The following is a 13,417-nucleotide window of genomic DNA, read 5'->3' as shown; positions in this document are numbered from 1 at the left end:
AAAAGGTACTAAATTATTTTGCTAATGAGTCACCTACTTGCAGCAAATGATGGTCAGCTACATCAGATAATGGTGGAAATTCCATAACTTAGTTTTAAAATGTAATTAATCACTAAATTACAACTGACTACACATGATACAAAAGTAATTGTTCAAGATAGTTCATATTTTTACAGACATACGCAATCTGATCAAAAGTATTCAAACACCCCTTTGTAATGTGGAATTGGTCACTAGACATCATGAGTCGCAGACCTACCAGTATAAATGGAAGTGGGGGGGGTGTCTTGTTGTCAGTAGAGAAGCAGTCATGACATATGTGTCAGTCAGCAGTCATGACAGGTGTGTCAGGTGTGTCAGTCAGGAGAGCAACGTTTGAATGTGGGCTAATTACTGGATGTCACCCGAGTAACAAGTCCATCTGGGACATACGAACCTCCTTAAGCTGCCAAAGTCAACTGTTAGTGATGCGGATAGTGAAGCAGAAATTCGAAGAAACAATCAAAGCTAAAATAGGGCCCACAGGCTTCATATACTGACGGACATGGACACTCAAGAATTGTGGAGAATGGTTGTAAAAAATCACATTAAATTAGCAATCACTCTTTAAGTTCCTAAGTGCTACCTCTGATCCAGCTTGCACAGCAGCTGTGTGTGCGGGGTTAAAAAGCATGGCGTAGAATGGTCAAGAAGCTCCTCACAAGCCACACATTTATGTAGTCAGTGGTAACGGACGATTGAGTTGGTGTAAAGACCAATGCCACTAGACATTGGATGAATGGAAATAAGTAAGTTTGAGTTATGATTTATGCTACACTCTGTCACAATATGATGAAGGATATGATTTCGGCTTATGCCTGGAGAACAATACCTGTAGTGCCAACTGTGAAGCATGAAGGAGGGGGTGTTATGGTAACAAAGTCTTTTTGTGGTTAGAGTGTGACCCTCTGATTGTGCTTATGAAAATGCTAAATGCAAAAGGATATGAACACATTTTACAGCAGTGTGTACTGCATTCAGTAGAGGAACAGTTCAGAGATGACGAGTGGTTTTACCAGCTTGACAATGGACCTAGTCATAAAACAGCACCTGTGAGGCAATGATTTGTGTACAACATTCCTGAAATAGACTGACCTGCCCAGAGTCTGAAGCTGAACCCAGTGGAAGACTTTTGGAATGAGTTAGAACACTTACATAGCTCCAGACCGCAATGACCAACATTACTACCTTCCCTGGTTAAATGTCTATAGGAAGAACAGGTTGCCATTCCTTCATGAACATTCACATACCTAGCTAAAAGTGTCCCCAGCATAGTTCAAGTTCTCATAAAGAAGAAGGGTCTGAGGAGAACATATTCACGTCCACTAACAGGCATCTGGATAATTTTGATCAGACAGCCTAAGTACTGCCAAAAGAAAGACATGTTACATTTCTGAAAAGATGACATGCAACCATGCAAATAAACATAACTGCTTACAATATTGTGGAGCTGGACACCTTCTTACAAATGACCATATGAATCTCATCTTGAAAGAGATCATTGCCATCTTGCTGTGGGTTATAGGCAAGCTGACATAAAACATCCATAACTTGTTCAACCTGTCCCAAGTCAAATTTCGTCAATTTGTGGAGAAGATTCTGTGGGAAAAAAGTTAATTACAACAGTGACATTTTACCTTCTTTTTGCTTAAAAATATAGTAGCAACAGTTTCACAATGAAGACCTATGGGAGATGAAAATTGTGATACAAAAACGTTTTTTCCTTATCACTAAAAATATATATATAAGAATACTGGCAACAAACTTTCTGCAGCAGTGACAATCAGTATTTTGACTGTTGTATGTCTCTTAGAACACTACCAAAATGAAACAACTTGATTCACAGAGAAGTGAACTATATGATACTAAGTAGATCATTTGAAACGCCACTTGTACAGCAGGCACTTCCTTATGCACCTCAAAAGTCTCTTCTCTACAGTCCTATCAAGTGTGAGTAGCATATCTATACTGATGAAAAAACCTTCCAGCACATTGAAACCATTGTGAGGGTCTTAACGAGCAGGCACTACATTCTGAATGTAGTCCACAATCAGACCTCTCTTCCTATCCCCTACTATGAAGCTTATAAAATACACCTGAAAACCAGCCAGAAAGTCTTGTTTTACACCACAATCCTGAACTGGGAAAAAACTGACCAAAACCCTTTGACAGGATTTCATTTACCTTTCTTTAAGCCCTGAAATAATAAATATTTTCCCCAGAAGCCTTTCTACCTTTCACAAAGAAGCACTATTTCACTTATCAATTGTACCAATCCACCTTTATCCCACATGGGTCTTCAGATTACGTCCAAGAAGTGCCCCACAAAACAACACATCACATTATATTGCAATGCTATTACAAACAGGGTGAAAGCAGGAATGTCATTTGTCAGCTCCCCTGGAACTCTTTATTTGCCTTGTCTAATGCTCAATACTTCCTCAGATCTGTGAGGTGTTGCCTTTCTTCATACTGTTACCACGGAACTTCGATTTTACAGTCTCCGGATTTTACATTTTTCGTGAGTCTATGCCACAGATTTGTAGCCCCTGTGAAAAACCCACAAGATCAAGCTAAAAATTCCCGAATTTTACGTTTCTTCCTAGTGAGATTTACCTCGATACCACATTCATACTCGACATCCCACTTAACTTCATCCATTTTCTTGCTACTGACATCTGATGTGGCTAAACGAATTATAAGTGGCAGACGGTTTGCACTGCGGGTGGTGGCGGAGTTAAAGGGATATTTTACCTTTGCAGAGAGAGGAAACGTGAGAGTAGAAATGCTGACATAATCCACGCAATCAACAATTGGCACTGCCAACACAACTTGCAACGTTTAGCTTCATCACGCAATTATGATACAACTACTGTCAGGTTGTGGCAGCAATGGAGAAACAAGATAGTCAACACAAAGTGTTCTGGACCTTTACAATGTACAGTATTCAACAACAATATCGATCATCAGCCTTTTAAATTCAAACACCGAGTCTCGAAGAATATGCTTGGTCAGAATCAAGGAAACATCAGCCATTTCCGGCTAGTGAGCTCTTATTGGCTGGTGACTTGTTATGTCACCCAACAGCCAGCACAGCCATCACACCGCACTAACACACATAAAATGAGCTCGCCACTTTGTTAAGCTCATGACGTAACAAGATTACTTACCTTGGCCTATGAGACATCCAAAATTCCTGAAGTACTGATTTATAAAGTATGAACAAGCACAGAAGCTATAAATCAAAGTCAGTGCAAAAATTTCATTCTTCTAGGTTGCAATTTTACAAACACTCAGAACATCAACTGATACAACCAAATTGCAAATCCGTAAACAAAACAAGAAAGAAATTTCAAAATTTTACATCATATAATAGACCTATTAGGAAAAGACTAATGATGTATGAGGTAATTGAGCCATTTCCCAACACACTACAGCAAAAAATTATACTTTAAAGCAGTTTTGAGGGTTCTTTCATTATATGTTCACCTCAAAAACAGTAAAAATTCATCTCTGATGTTTATAACATCTCAGATGTTTTTTACCACCTGCAGTCAATAGCTGTATAGCATGGTGACGTCACACTAATGGAGTGGCTTCTAGCATATAAAACAATAAACAGCAAGCTTACTTGGTGGCTTGTTCCGAAGTATGACTGACGTGATTGGTGTATAGCAAATGGAGTGATCACAACTTCTATTTAGGTTAAATTTATATAGTTATGCCTCGTATGCCCTTCACTACCATGCATTAATTTTACTTACAGTAGATCTCCTCGGAGCCTGTTGATAGAGAGGAGAGCCTGTTGATAGAATCTGTTACATATTGTGCCTCTACTGACTGCAGCCAACATAGGCTACTCCATTTGTTATGTGTGGCACCTTAGTTAATAGGACATGTTCAGTGGGCAGTTGTGCGTAACATCACGACTGCAAAAATAGTGTTCGTCTTTATTGCAGTCTTCAATGACGTTTAAATGCATTATGATGGCTGACACATTGTTATAAATGTAACAGATTGCTGGGACAGAGAAATGCTGAGGACACAGCAAGCTTATCCCTATTTCATATTCAATGGTATAAAGAAGTACCACATATGAAGGAAAACGTACGTGTATATACATGCTTTCACAAAAACTGGTGTGTTTACACTACAGCATGTGGTGAGTTTGAAGAGCAAATGGTGTGCGTTGGAAATACAGCAGAATGCTCCACTTCCACCACTCACAGTAGAGTCGAGTAGACTTCACACCATTTTTGCAGTCGTGATGTTACTAGTGGGCTTTCAAATATTGATTTTTGGAGCATGTGTGAACAACCCCAGTGTGGGCAGTTTGCATTTCAATTATTCATTTCTTCTGTAGTGTGCATGCCGCAGTATGCCATTTCAAAGCAGAGGCGCATTGAGAATATCTAACAAAAACATCACCCTTATCATTAAAATGCTTAATCTGTAGCATAGTGAGTAACATCATGATTTACAGAGTTGGAGGTGTTATGTTCGAATCAAGCTACATGCTAAAAAAAATTTCCATCTCTGAATTTTCAACAGATCCTGGGACTTTTTATGAATATAATACTAGTATGTTCTGCAATACTCGATCTTATTTAACAATTCTGTCTGGTTAGAGAACAAAGGACGAAATAAATATCTGCCTGTTCATTTCCGAATACATGGTGATTTCCGAGTGTGTGGTTAGGCAGGAATCTCAGAGGACAGCTTATATTGCTTAGAGAATAACAAGTAGCAATCAAATTCATATTCTTCCTTTGTCACAAATACTTCACTGTTTGTTTCTGAATATGTGACTATTTCCAAGAGTGTGGCTAGGCAGGAATCTAAGACGACAGTTTTAACTGCTCCAAGTGGAACACTGAGCAATTATGTTCATTTCTTCCTTCTCGGAAGTATTTTGCAAGTTGCACAATCACGAACACATTCTTGTAAAGTGTTTCTCAATACACTGAGATTCTACTGTCACTAACACATCCATAAACATATGAACTTGGTGCTACAGCAATTGATAAATAGATGGACTCATTCCTGGTCATCTTCACAGTGCCATTAAGTCACGATTACGTCAATTCCTGCAAAAAGTAGTGTGAAATGTACTTGATCCTTCAGCACAACGAACAAGGAAAATTTTGCAAGCAATAGACTAGAAGTCACTGCACTCATGTCATCAGAGTATGCTGCACAGGCATTAACTACAGAACAAACATCCCCACATCTTAGATTCCAACCCTTTCACTGTACTTTGCAGTTTTTGGTTTAATTCACCATGTTAATCAATTTCGCTTTTATTCTGGGTGAGCATAAAGGAAAGATCTCTTACAAATGCTTGTTTTAATGTACAATGTGTTTTTGTAGTTCACAGCATTTCAGAAAATTGCTCTATTACCTTGTACCTTGATACCAATTTCGGTTTTTTGGCGAGTTTTTACCGGCTGTTACACATCTGTGATTTTTTAAGAACTATTGAAATTCATTACCACGAATTATTGTACAAACATTGTATTGTACATTTAATTTCCTTCACTTGTACAGATTTTACAAAACATATTGTAGAGGATTATGATTTTTAATCATATAAGCCAATTACACGTTTATGCTCATGTTCAGGGGGTTTTAATGCTTTCCTTGATTCTGCATTTTCCTCAGTTTTGAGTTTTTTTAAGTCTGGAGCACATGAAAATGTAAAATAGAGGTTTCTCTGTATTTGTATTCAACCCAGAAATTCACAATATAATATTTAATTCTATTTCAACTATAATTAATTCTTGAGTTATTGAGATGTCCACCACCGGCCATGCTTTGTGTATATGAAATGTCTGTCTGTATTCTGTATCAAGCTGTGCATCCATCTACATCTACAACTAGCTGGTTAAACTTGTTCATAGGTCAGAGGAAGGAAAGAATACACCACCTACAAAATGAAGAAGAAGAAGAAGGAATCATAATGTTCCACTAAGGATGAAGCCATTAGGTATATCACAAGCTATGACTGGAAGAGGTAGGGTAGAAAATCAGCTGTATGCTTTTGAAAGGAAGCATTCTGGTATTTTCCTTAATGGTTTAGGGAAACCATGAGATACCTCAATTTAGATGATCAGAGAAGTGTATCTGCATGTCAATCCTTTCAAATAAGAATCAGTGAGGTAATCACTGAGCCATTTACTTCAGTATTTCCCACAGTATCATGCTTTGTACAGCACTGGAAGTTGAAATGAACCTTCATGCTGATGACCATTTTACATATTTAGAGTAAATATGCTTCATTACATCAGAATCAGCATTGTTTATTTGTTACATTGATTTTAACTGTTGTTAACTCACAACATGAATCAGCAGAACTATTGTGTAGAACAATTAATGGAAGTACAATTAGGCTGCCAATTAATGGAAGTTCAGGGCTATTACAAATGATTGAAGCGATTTCATAAATTCACTGTAGCTCCATTCATTGACATATGGTCACGACACACTACAGATACGTAGAAAAACTCATAAAGTTTTGTTTGGCTGAAGCCGCACTTCAGGTTTCTGTCGCCAGAGCGCTCGAGAGCGCAGTGAGACAAAATGGCGACAGGAGCCGAGAAAGCGTATGCCGTGCTTGAAATGCACTCACATCAGTCAGTCATAACAGTGCAACGACACTTCAGGACGAAGTTCAACAAAGATCCACCAACTGCTAACTCCATTCGGCGATGGTATGCGCAGTTTAAAGCTTCTGGATGCCTCTGTAAGGGGAAATCAACGGGTCAGCCTGCAGTGAGCGGAGAAACGGTTGAACGCGTGCGGGCAAGTTTCACGCGTAGCCCGCGGAAGTCGACGAATAAAGCAAGCAGGGAACTAAACGTACCACAGCCGACGGTTTGGAAAATCTTACGGAAAAGGCTAAAGCAGAAGCCTTACCGTTTACAATTGCTACAAGCCCTGACACCCGATGACAAAGTCAAACGCTTTGAATTTTCGGCACGGTTGCAACATCTCATGGAAGGGCATGCGTTCAGTGCGAAACTTGCTTTCAGTGATGAAGCAACATTTTTTCTTAATGGTGAAGTGAACAGACACAATGTGCGAATCTGGGCGGTAGAGAATCCTCACGCATTCGTGCAGCAAATTCGCAATTCACCAAAAGTTAACGTGTTTTGTGCAATCTCACGGTTTAAAGTTTACGGCCCCTTTTTCTTCTGTGAAAAAAACGTTACAGGACACGTGTATCTGGACATGCTGGAGAATTGGCTCATGCCACAACTGGAGACCGACAGCGCCGACTTCATCTTTCAACAGGATGGTGCTCCACCGCACTTCCATCATGATGTTCGGCATTTCTTAAACAGGAGATTGGAAAACCGATAGATCGATAGTGGTGGAGATCATGATCAGCAATTCATGTCATGACCTCCATGCTCTCCCGACTTAACCCCATGCGATTTCTTTCTGTGGAGTTATGTGAAAGATTCAGTGTTTAAACCTCCTCTACCAAGAAACGTGCCAGAACTGCGAGCTCGCATCAACGATGCTTTCGAACTCATTGATGGGGACATTCTGCGCTGAGTGTGGGAGGAACTTGATTATCGGCTTGATGTCTGCCGAATCACTAAAGGGGCACATATCGAACATTTGTGAATGCCTAAAAAAACTTTTTGAGTTTTTGTATGTGTGTGCAAAGCATTGTGAAAATATCTCAAATAATAAAGTTATTGTAGAGCTGTGAAATCGATTCAATCATTTGTAATAACCCTGTACAATTAGGCTGCCTTGGTTACTTGATGTCAGTCATTTCATTTTTAAGGAAATTTAGATAACTGCCATTTGAAGCTGACTGCAGAACGATCCTATGGCCGCCAATGTATATTTTGCTTAAGGACCATGAACATAAGATAACAGAAATTAAGTCTCCTACAGAGGCATGCAGACTGTCATTTTCGCTCTGTTTGCACGTGGAACACAAAGGGAAGTGACTAGTAGTGGTAAAATGTACCCTCCACCACACACCATGAAGTGGCTTGCGGAGCATGTATGTAAATTCTTCTATAAATATAAATATTTAAATATTCTTTTATAAATATAATTTTCTATCAAAGAAACAAAGGAAATTTAGAAAAAAGGGAAAAATTATGGATACATACCAACAACAGCAATCGGTTTGGCAGAAGACATTCAGCACAGTCACGAACTAATGATGACAGCACATCAAGACCCAGGCGAGAACTTGTTCTGTTGTCTGCACAAGTGAGTATCATTAACTTTAGTACAGTTTCCTGAGCAAAGTGTCCACCGAAATGAAGCAAGAGAAGCCTGTCGGGCAGAAGGGAATGCAATTACAGGTTTCACTATGTTAAACACAAACATTCAAGTCATTATATAATTAGTACAAAGGAAATACAGTTACAATTATTTAATAATGTAAGATTCTAGTACAGAGTATCTGCTTCCTCTCTCTCTCTCTCTCTCTCTCTCTCTCTCTCTCTCTCTCCCTCTCTCTCAAGTACAGTAGTTAATCTAACAGTTCCTTCAAAATCTCTGTATGAGTGATATGTACATGTCTATATGGCATTGCAGCATCTTCATTGAAAACTGTACACTGACATTTTCTAAATGTGTTTTCTTAAGAATATTTTATCCATCTGCAGTGTAGGCTGTTCTGCAATAAACTACCTTTAAGTTGTTGTTACTGTTGTGGTGGTGGTGGTGGCGGTCATTATTTCAGAGACTGGTTTCACGCACCTCTCCATGCTAGTCTATCCTGCTCAAGTCTGTTCATCTCTGCATAGCTACCGAAACCTACATCCCTTTGAAGTTGCTTACTGTATTCATCCCTCGGTCTCCATTCATTACTAAATTGACAACTCCTTGATGCCTCAGAATGAGTCCTATCAACCAGTTCCTTCTTTTAGTAAAATTGTTGCATAAATTTCTTTCTTTCGAAATTCAATTCAGTATCTCCACATTTGTTATTCAAATTTCTTTCTTCCATAATTCAATTCAATACCTCCACATTTGTTATTCATCAATCAATTTAATTTTCAGTATTCTTTTATAGCTCCTCATTAAAAAGCTTCTATTCTCTTATTATCTGAACTGCTTATCATCCACATTTCACTTACCTACAAATACAAAACACTTCAGGCAAATACTTTCAAAAAAGGCTTTCTTGACAATTGAACAATGGGAAATCCAGGATGGAATAACAACAATATTATGAAAGGGATAGGTTGCTACTCACCATACAGAGGAGACATGGAGTAGCCAACAGTCACAACTAACATACTGCTATACATTTTAGCATTCGTCTGATGTAGAAAAGTACAATTCACTCACATATAGCCACTGTCTCTAGCCACTGTGGACAGACTAAGTCGTGAGTGCAGCTGATGGGAGCAGCAACCAGTGGTGAGGATAAGGAGGGGCATGAAGCAGGGAGAGGAGGAGATAACAGGGAGGGGGGAGGTGTAGTGCTACTTGTGGGGGCATGGAGGGACGTCTTGGGGATAGAGTAGGGCTGCCTGGTGCAATCAGGAGTTATTGGGGGAGAGAGGGTGCGGAAAGAGAGGAGAAGAAAAGGGGAAAAGGATTAGCACATGTATCGGTAAAATTGAGCTGAATTCGGTGCAGAAAGGTGTGGAAAGGGATAGCTCAGTAGAGGGCAGGGACTGCTGAAAGTTGAGGCCAAGGGGTTATTGGAACATAGAATATATTGCAGGGAGAGTTCCCACATGCACAGTTCAGAAAAGCCCTTGTCAGTAGGAAGGATGCAGAGGGCACAGGCTGTGAAGTAGTCATTGAAGCGAAACACATTTTGTTGGGCAGCATGTTCAGCTACTGAATGGTCCAGCTAGCTCTTGGGCATAGTTTGTCATCAGCCATTCATGCGGACAGGAAACTTGTTAGTCAGCATGCCCATGTAGAAATCAGCACAGAGGTTGCAGCCTAGTCTGTAGATCACACGACTGCTTTCACAGGTAACCCTGTCTTTGATAGGATAGGAGATGCCTGTAACAGTACAGGAGTAGGTTGTTGTGGGAGGATGAATGGGACAGGTCTTGCATGTAGGTCTATCACGGAGATGTGAGCCATGAGGCAAGGTATTGGGAACAGGGGTGAAATAGAGATGGACAAGGATAATATGTAGGTTTGGTGGATGGCAGAATACCACTGTAGGAAGGTTCGGCAGAATAGCTGGTAGGATATTTCTCGTTTCGGAGCATGTTGAGAGTTAGTCCAAACCCTCCTGGTGGAGAATGCGATTCAGTTGCTCCAATCCTGGGTGGTACCGAGTCATGAGTGGTATGCTCCTTTGTAGTCAGACAGTGGCTATGTGGGAGATGGTAGGTGACTGGTGAGACAAGGCGTAAGAGGAGGAGGAGGAGATTAGTGTTTAATGTCCCATCGACAACGAGGTCATTAGAGACAGAGCACAAGCTCAGATTAGGGAAGGAAATTGGCTGTCCCCTTCTGGCTGGAGATGGGTTTGAACTGTCATCCTCCTGAGTGTGAGTCCATTGTGCTAACCACTGAGCCATCTCGTTTGGTCAAGGCGTAAGAGATATCTTTCTGGACACAGCAGAAAAGGTAATTTTGGTCTGTGAAGGCCTCTGTGAGATCCTTAGTATATTTGGAAAAAGGCTGCTTATCAGAGGAGACACGATGACAATGGGCAACTGGGCTGTATGGAAGGAACTACTTGATTTGGAATGGGTGCCAGCTGTCAAAGTCAAGGTACTGGTATATCTGATATGGACGTAGGTACTGATGTAGACATCCTTGAGGTGGAAGTCAACATTAATGAAGGTGGCTTGTTCAGTTGAGGAGGACCAGGTGAAACAAATGGGGGAAAAGATGTTGAGCTTCTTAAGGAATGTTGACAGGGTGTGGTCATCCTCAGTCCAGATCACGATGTCATCAATGAACATGCACCAGGTGAGTGGTTTGGGATTCTCAGTAGTTAGGAATTATACCTGTAGATGGCCCATGAATATGTTGGCATAGGATGGCACCGTGATGGTACTCGGTGTACCATGGATTTTTTTGTAGGTGATACTCTCAAAGGATAATTAACTGTGGGTGAGGATACAGCTGGTTATGGCGACCAGGAAGAAGGTTGTAGGTTTGGAGCCATTCACGTGCTGGGAAAGAGAGTGTTCAATAGCGGCATAGCCAAGAGCACTGGGGATGAAAGTGCAGAGGGAGGTGGAGTCAACAGTTACGAGAAGGGTGAAGTAACAGGAATTGCAACGAATGAGTGGAGGAAATAATCAGTATTTTTTTTTTTTTTTATATAGGAGGGTAGGTTACAGGCAGTAGAATGAATGTGTTGGTCCACTAGTGCAGAGATTCTCTCAGTGGGGGCACAATAACCTGTCACAGGCATCTCCTATCACATGAAAGGCAGCACTACCTGTGAAAGTAGTCATGTGATACACAAACTAAGCTGCAACCACTGTGCTGATTTCTACAAGCTGCCTGTCTGCACGAAAAGCTGCTGACAAACTATGGCCAAGAGTCAGCTGGACCACCCAGCAGTTAAACGTAGTGCCCAAGTGAATGTGCTTCACTTCAATGAATACTTCAGTGCCTGTGCGTCTGGATCCTCCCGTACCAACACCAGCTTTTCTGAAATGTGCAGGTGGGAACTCACTCTGTAATACATCCAACATTCCCAACCCCCCCCCCCCCCCCGGGCCTCAATCTTCATTAGACCCCATCATCCACTTACCTATTCCCTTTCCTGCTCCCAACATACCCTTCTATTCCACCAATGCACTCACTCAGCCTGTTCTTTCCTACATATATTCCGCTCCCCCTCCCCACTAAACCTCCCAACTACACATAGCAACCCTACCCTGTCCCCATCACGTCCCTGCACACCCTCACAAGCAGCACTACACCCTGATCCCCCCTCCCCAATCCATGCCTCCTCCTTACCTCCGCAACCGGACTGCTGCTCCCATCAGGTCCAATGTCGACACAGTCTGGCCACAGCGGCTGGACACAGTGATCTTGTGAGTTTGCTTATGTGAATGTGTGTGGGTTTTCTAGGACAGAAGATGGCCTTTCGGCTCAAAACTAAAATGTATAACAATTTTTTCACTGTGTCTCTCTATGAACCAACATCTCTCAACACTTAAATTTATACTTCTGTAACAAAGTTCCTCCTTTTCAGAAACAGTTTTTTTGCTACTGCCAGTCTGCATTTTACATCCCCTCTACTTAGGCCCCCACCAGTTATTTTGCTTCCCAAACAGAAAAACTCATCAACCACTTTTAGCATCACATCTCCTAATCCTAGTTCCTTCAGCACTGCCTGATTTAATTTAGCAACATTCCATTACCCCTGTTCTACTTCTGTGCCAATTCATATTATAATCTCTTTCCAAGACAAAATGCATTCCATTCAATTGCTCTTGCAAGTGTTTGGCTGTCTCTGACAGAATTACAATGTCATCAACAAACATCCCTGAAACTTTAATTCGCTTTCTAAATTTTTCCATTGTCTTCTTCACAGTTTGCTCAATGTACACACTGAATAACATTAGGGATAGGTTACAACAATGTCTCATTCGTTTCTCAACCATGGCTTCCCTTTTATATCCTTCAAATCTTATAATTGCTGTCTGGTTTCTGTACAAGCTCGATGTAACCTTTCACTTCCTGTACTTTACGCCTTCTATCTTCAAACTTTCAATTAGTTTCGTCCACTCAACAATGTCCAAAGCTTTCTCTAAATTTACTAAAATTATTAACATAAGTTTACCTGTCTTCAACTTATCTTCTAGGCTGTCATAGGGTCAGTATTGCCAGGCACATTCCTACATTTCTATGGAACCCGAAATGATCCTCCTCAAGGTTAATTCTGCCAGTTTTTTATTTTATTTTTTTTATTAAATAATTTGTGTCAATATTTAATACCATTACTTTTTAAACTGTTGGCTCAGTAGCATTCACTCTTGTTGGCACCTGTGTTCTATGGAATTATTATATTCTTCCTGAAATCTGATGACATTTCACCTGCCTCGTGTCTCTTGCACAACAGGTGGAATAATTTTGTCAGGGCACACTCATCCAAGGACCTTAATAATTCTGAGGGACTGTCTTACTTTTTGCAATATCATATCTCCCATCTCCTCTTTACCTACTACCTCTTCTCTTTCAACAACATTGTTCTCTAGTTTGTTTTCCTTCCATCTTTCAGCCTTCCCGTCTTTGCTGAGTACTGGCTTGCAATCTAAGCTCTTGATATTCATAAAGCTGCTTCTCTTTTTTCCAAACATATTTTTAATGTTCCTAGTGCAGCATCTATCTTTCACCTAGTTATGTATGCTTCTACAGCACTGCATGGTGCCATTCCTGCTTTAGCATCTTGTACTATCTG

General features: G+C 40.6%; 1 protein-coding gene across 2 annotated transcripts in view; it reads right to left on the bottom strand.

Moving 5' to 3' along the window:
* LOC124545166 (Fanconi anemia group D2 protein) overlaps nt 1–13,417 on the bottom strand; it is a 207,201-nt gene that overhangs the window by 130,682 nt on the left and 63,102 nt on the right. For both annotated transcript variants that reach the window (XM_047124001.1, XM_047124002.1), the window contains exons 9-10: nt 8,175–8,343; nt 1,478–1,638 (exon numbers count right to left, since the gene is read on the bottom strand). In XM_047124001.1, coding sequence (XP_046979957.1) covers nt 1,478–1,638; nt 8,175–8,343 — 330 coding nt within the window. The remainder of the gene's footprint in view (nt 1–1,477; nt 1,639–8,174; nt 8,344–13,417) is intronic.

Source organism: Schistocerca americana, chromosome 8, assembly GCF_021461395.2.
Source record: "Schistocerca americana isolate TAMUIC-IGC-003095 chromosome 8, iqSchAmer2.1, whole genome shotgun sequence".
Lineage (NCBI taxonomy): Eukaryota > Metazoa > Arthropoda > Insecta > Orthoptera > Acrididae > Schistocerca > Schistocerca americana.
The sequence above is the reverse complement of the archived record's forward strand: the minus strand, read 5'-3'. Positions and strand labels throughout refer to the sequence as shown.